The 6,178-nt window shown below is 51.4% G+C and overlaps 1 protein-coding gene across 1 annotated transcript; it reads right to left on the bottom strand.

Annotated features, from left to right (window-relative positions):
* Positions 1-1,268: 1,268 nt before the first annotated feature.
* On the bottom strand, positions 1,269-2,633 carry LOC106818589 (octapeptide-repeat protein T2-like). Its single transcript, XM_014823283.1, has 3 exons — positions 2,586-2,633; positions 1,416-1,478; positions 1,269-1,349 (listed from the first exon to the last, which is right to left on the bottom strand). The coding sequence occupies exons 1-3, from the start codon at positions 2,631-2,633 to the stop codon at positions 1,269-1,271; spliced, it is 192 nt and encodes a 63-aa protein (XP_014678769.1).
* Between the last annotated feature and the right edge of the window lie 3,545 nt (positions 2,634-6,178).

Below are 6,178 nucleotides of genomic sequence, written 5' to 3'. Positions count from 1 at the left end.
CCTTATCTCTCCTCGCCTTTACACCATACCTCCTCTCTTCGTCCTCCTTCTCCTCTCCCTCTCATCGTCCCCTCCCCTGTCCCCACATCCTCCTCTTCTCCTCTTTCCCCCTTATATTCAATTCTCTCCCCCTCCTCTTCTCCTCCTCTTGCCTCCCCTCTCTCTCCTCCCTTCCTTCTCTTTGCTTCCCTCTCCCTACCCCTTACCTTTCATACCCTTCTTTCCCTCTCCTTCTCTCGCTTCCCTCCTCTCCCTCTCCTTCTTTTTCTCTCTACCCCCTGGTCCCCTCCTACCTTCTTTCTACCGTCCTTTCTTCTTCCCTGAATTTACTTACTAACACCTCATCCCCCTCCCCTTCTCCTTCTCCCTTCCTCCTCTTTCTTCTCCTCTCTCTTTCCTCTCCCATCTCTGTTTTCTCCTTGCGCCTCTCCTATCTTTTCTCCTCCTCCCCTCCTCTCCTCTCCCTTCTTCCTCGCCCCTCACACCCATCCACTCTGCCTGCCTCTCGTCTCCTATCCTTATCCCCTTCTTCCTCCCCTTCCTCGCTTCTCCTCTCTCATCCTCTGCCCTCCTTCTCCTCTCTTGCTCTTAGTTCCTTCTCTTTCCTTTCCTTCTCTCCTCCCTCTCCGAGAATCTCTACCCTCTAACCTTAGATCCTGACCGTCTCCTCCTCTCCCTGTTCTTTTCTTCTCATTTCCCCCTCTCCTCCTCCCTTCATCTTTCCTCCTCATCTCTCTTCTTTTCCCTCTTTTCTCTTCCTACTTCCTTCCTCCCTTTTCTCCCCCCCCTCTTCATTCGAAAAACACATACCTCTCCAAAATCCTCTACATAAAACACATAAAAATACACATACCATCAATTCCTCTATCATCATCATACATACAATATATCCACATTTTTATCCTCTAATCTCTAATCCTCTTTCCATTTCCCTCCCATCTCTTCCTCTCTCCCTACCTCTCCCCTCTCTTCTTTCCCCGATCCTCTATCTCTACATCTCCTACTTAGCTTCAACATACAACATTCCCTTCTTCTATCACTCACTTCCTGCTTCATTCCCCTCGCATCCCTATCCCCTCCTCTCTCTCAATTCCGACCAACCCACTCTCTCTACTCTCCTTAATACACACTAAACCATCCTCTTTCTACTCCCTACCTCATATAACATACATATCTCCCTCTTTCTCTCTCTTCATCCTAGTTCTTCTCACTCTACCCTTCCCTCTTCTTCTACCTCCCCCGCTCTTCTATCTATTCCCTCTCCCTCCTCAGTAACCATAACTCTTCCACCCCTCTCTCTCTCCTTCCCTCTTCTCTACCTTCTCCTCTTCTCTCCCTTGCTTTCTTTCTTCTTCTCTTTCTCATTCTCCTCCCTCCTCTATCTCCCCCCTCTACCTCTCCCTCTTTTCCTTCTGCTCATCTCCCTCTCCACTCCTCTCTTCTTCTCTTTCTCCTCTCTTCTCCTCAATCCGTCGCCTCTGGCTCTCTCCTCTTCCTCTTAACGTCCTCTTCTCTTCTCTTCCTTCTCCTTCTTCCCCCTCCCCTCTCAATATCTTCCCTGCCCTTCTCTACCGTCTTCGCCTGCTCCTTTCAACTCCTTTTCTCCTCCCTCTCTATCCTTAGCTCGCTATCCTCTTCGTCTAATTCTCCTCTCTCCCTTCTCTAGTGCCTACCTTCCTCCTTCCCCTCCTCTCCTATTCCTCCTTCTCTTCCCCTCCCTCTCTTTCCTCTCCATCTTAAGCTCCTCCCTGTCTTCTCCTCCTCTCCTACTCCCTCCTTCTCCATCCTCGTCTCTTCTCTTCCCTCCCGCCTCTCCTTCCTCTAATCTTCTCTCTACAATCTACCTTCTATCTTCTCCTCTCTCCTCTCTCCTATCTCCCCTTTCTCTCCTTTCCCGTCTCTTCTTCTTCTCTCTCCTCTTTCCCTTCCCTTCTCCCTCTCCCTAATCACCTCAATTCTTCCTTCTGCCTTCACCTCCCTTTTCCTCTCTTCCCTCCCTACCCTCTCCTCTTTCCTCTCTACTCTCTACTTCTCTCCTCTCTCCCTCCCGCTTTCCCTCCAATCATTACCATTCCCCTTCTCCTCTAATCCCTCTGCTCTCCTTCTCTCCCTCTCCTACGTTTCTCCCCTTCTTCTCGCCCTATCTCCTTTCCGCCGCTCCTGCCTCTCTCTCTGCTCTCCTCTCTCATCTCCATCCTCTCTCTTCCGGTCTTCGCCTTCTCCTCTTCATCAGCCCTCCCCTTTCCCCTCTGCCTCTCTCCCTTCCTCTATTCCTATAACTCTCCTCTGTCCTCTCCTTTTTCCTCCTCTCCCTCCTCTCCCCTCTTCCCCCTTCTACTCTCTCTCTCTCCTTCTGCGTTCTTCCTCTCTCGCTCTCGTTCTCTTCCCTCCATCTTCCTATCTTTCTATTCCTCGTCTCCCTACCTCTCTCAATCAACCCCTTCTCTTCTGCTCGTCCCTATTTCTCTCCTTCTTCCTTCTCTTCCCTCTTTGTCTTCCCGTCTCTCTTCTCTTTCCTTTCTCATACCCATTCTCCTCCGTCCTCTCCTCTCTTTCTCTTCTCCTACGTTCTCTTTCTCTCCTACCTCCTCCTGCTTCCTCCTGAGTCTCCTCTCGCTCCGTCTTTCTCCCATCTCTACCTAATGCCTCATCCCTCCTCCTCTCTCTTCTCCCCTCCCGCTACCCCCTCTAAATCCGTTTCCTCCCGTTCCTTTCTTTTTCTTTCTCCCCTTTCTCTCCTCCCCCTTTATCTCTCCTACCTCTCGTCGTTTCGTTCTCTAGGCGGGGGGGCAACCTCCTTCCTCCCTTTCCCTTCTTCGTCTTCCCCCTGCCTAGGCTTCCTCTATTCCCTATCATCTCTCTCTTCCTCTCTTCCTTCCATCCCTTCGCTCCTCCATCCCTCCTTCTTAAACCCCTTCTCTCCCCCTTCTACCTTCTCCCTCCTTTCCCGCCTATTCCTCCTTTTTCCTCCTTCTCCTTCCCTCTCTCCTCTCTGCTCCTCCCTCTCCCTTCCTCCTATCCCCCCCTCCTTCTCCCTCCCCCTCCCTGCTCTCCGTCTCTCTACCCTCTTACGTCTCTCGCCTATCGTAGTCTCACTATGCGTCTCTCTCGCTCCTTCCGTCTCTACTCCTTCCTTCGATCGCCCCCCCTCTTCTCCTCAATCTCTCTACCCCTTTCTGTGGCCTGCTCCTACTTCTGTCCTCTACGTCCTCTTACGGTGCTCGCTCCCCGCTTCTTTTTCCTCGCTTCGTCTCTCTAGCTCTCACCTCCTATTCCTTTCCCCCCTTCTTTTTCCTCTCTACTCCTCTCCTCTCTCCTCTCCTCCTTCTCCCCTTCCCTTCCTGTCTCCTCTACTCTCCCTCGTCCTCTTTCCTGTCTTCTGCCATCATCCCTTCCCTCCCCTTCTCTCCTCCTTCTGTTCTCCTCCCCTCTTTCCGTCCTCCCTCCCGCGCTGCTTCTCTTTCTCGCCGGTCATCTCCTGCTGCGCGTCTCCGTCGTCGTGAATCTCTCTTTTTCTCTTTCTCTCTCCTCGTCTGAGCCGCCTGCCATCCTCCCCAGGCGGTCATTTCTCTCTCACTTCTCCTAATCCCCCATCTCCCTCCCTCCCCCTTCTGGCTGATCTTCCCCCACTTTCTCCTCTTCTTCTCCTTCGACTCTCCAAATCTCCCAAATTCCCCTTCTCGCCTCTCCCCCTTCGTCGCTCCTCATCTCCTCCATTCACATTTTTTTCTCGCACTCCCCTCTCTCTTTTCTACTTTCCCTTTCCCTCTTCTTTCCCCTCTCCTCGTCTCCCCCACTCCCTCTTCCTTCTAGTCCATCTCTTCCCCTCTAGCTCTCCTCTTCTCTCCGTCGTGCTCCCTACGCACCTCTCGCTTCTGCCTCCTCGCCCTTCTGCCTCTACCTCTCTTCGTGTCTCGCCGTCTACCTCGCTTCCTCTGATCCTTTTCCTCCCTACTCGCCCTGCTATTCCTCTAAAATCCTTGTCTCTCCTTCGTCGTCCTTTCCTCCTGTCCTGCTCTTTCTGGTCGCCGGGTCCATTTCCCCTGGTGCGCTCCTTTTCCCCTCTCTTCGCTTCTCCTCTCCTTTCATTTTCGCTCCCTATTCTCCTTCCCAATTTCCCTTTTCCTAGTTCTGCCTAGTCCCTTTTCTCTTCTCCACCTCTTTCTTCTGTCCCGGGCACGGGGCGGTCATTCTTCGCCTCCGTTTCCCCATTGTCTTCTCTTCTCGCTCACTCTCTACTCGGCCCTTCCCCTCTCGTGTCCCCCCTAACCTCTTTCATAGCTTCTCTTCCCGTTCTCTTAGTCTGCTCCCTTCCTTTTCTGCTCCTTCCGCTCTCCAATCCATCTCTCTCTTGCCTCCTCTACCCCACCCCCCACCCACCACACACACACACACACACACACGTATTTATATATAAATAACAAATACCACGTACACGGGCTTATATTCTCTCCGAAATCCGTATAATCTCGTAACCGAGTCTTTTCGCACGTCGACGTCGGGGTATTACCGAGTAATGGGCCTACGCGAATTGAGGCAGCGTGCGTGACCAGTCACAGGTCGGCTGTATGGAATGTTCTGTATAGAATCGGTATTCCCTGTGAGATTAGTCGCTGAGTGGCTGATTTTCTCGTCGAGATTTTCTCGCGATAACAAAAAAGAACTCTGATTTTTCCGCTAGAGAAAACATCGTTTGTTTTTTCGGTGAATTATTTCGGAAAAAAGCTGAAAGCTGTTTTTTTTTATCTATCTGCGATCGGAAGGATTTCACCGTGAGAGAACGCATTACTGGTCTATCAGGGCAGGAGATTTTACCTTAACTTTTTGCAGCGCAGAAGAAAAAACAAAAATGTATTTTCTAGATAGCATAAGCCGCTACGCTTTCATACGCATGTTTTTCTTACAGTGTTCCTCTAATTGGTGAATCATCAACAACGGTGACTTATCGGTGATGTGGAAAAACACGTTAGGNCTCTCTCTCTCTCTCTCTCTCTCTCTCTCTCTCTCTCTCTGTCTCTCTATTTCATTCTCCCCACTCTCTCTGTCTCTAACAATTACTCTCTCTGCACTCTCCCCCTCTCTCTCCCTCTCTCTCTTTCTCTCTCTATATATATATATAGATTCTCTCGTTAGTGCTCTTTCACTTTCGATATCTCGTTCGTCCTCCCTTTCGCTCGCGGGCTCTCTGTCCCTGGTTAGCTTCCACCACACACGCACATGCGCACTTTCTCTTTAGCAAAATATTTCTCAACATTGATTTATTGTACGATGTAAGAAGTAAGGCTGTGTCTTAATAGCTGTCATTGCTTTCCGCAGGTCTAAACGTTTTGTCGGATTAAGGCGGAAGGGATTGGCTGATGGGAAAACCTTGGGAATCTAGACGTGCATAGAACCGGTTCTTAATTATTTCTGATCGCTTTCCCTACTCTCGTTGACTCTCTCTCTTTCTCTCTCTCTCTCTCTCTCGCTCTCTCTATCGCTCTTTCTCGTTCGGCTGGTCTAAACGCTTTCTTTTACCGACGGATTGTTGTGCTGGTGGGGGGAACTCACAAGAAAACCTTGAATCTATACTTGCGTAGAAAACCGGTCCTTAATTACTTCTAATCTCCCTTGCCTGTCACTCTCGTTTGCGCGCTCTCTTCCTCTCTCTCGCGCGCGCTCTCTCTCTCTCTCTCCCCTCTATTTCTCTCTTTCGCTCCATCGCTCTCTCTCTCTCCCTCTTCTATTAGCTTTTCTCTCACTTTCGAACACACATGCACTCTCTCTTTCAGCCTCTCTCTATAGCTGTATCCGTGGATGCGCGCGCGTGTCTGTGTGTGTGTGCGTGCGTGTGTATGTAAGTGCGTGCGGTCGGGCGTGCGTGTGTGTGTATGTGCGTGTGTATGTACGTGCGTGCGGGAGGGTGTGCGTGTGTTTGTACGTGCGTGCGTGCGGGAGGGCGTGCGTATGTATGTACGTGCGTGCGGGAGGGCGTGCGTTTGTACGTGGGTGCGTGCGGGAGGGCGTGCGTGTGTATGTACGTGCGTGCGGGAGGGCGTGCGTTTGTACGTGGGTGCGTGCGGGAGGGCGTGCGTGTGTATGTACGTGCGTGCGGGAGGGCGTGCGTTTGTACGTGGGTGCGTGCGGGAGGGCGTGCGTGTGTATGTACGTGCGTGCGGGAGGGCGTGCGTTTGTACGT

Source organism: Priapulus caudatus, unplaced genomic scaffold (assembly GCF_000485595.1).
Source record: "Priapulus caudatus unplaced genomic scaffold, Priapulus_caudatus-5.0.1 Scaffold2358, whole genome shotgun sequence".
Classification (NCBI taxonomy): Eukaryota; Metazoa; Priapulida; class Priapulimorpha; order Priapulimorphida; family Priapulidae; genus Priapulus; species Priapulus caudatus.
This window is presented reverse-complemented; position numbering and strand designations above follow the sequence as displayed.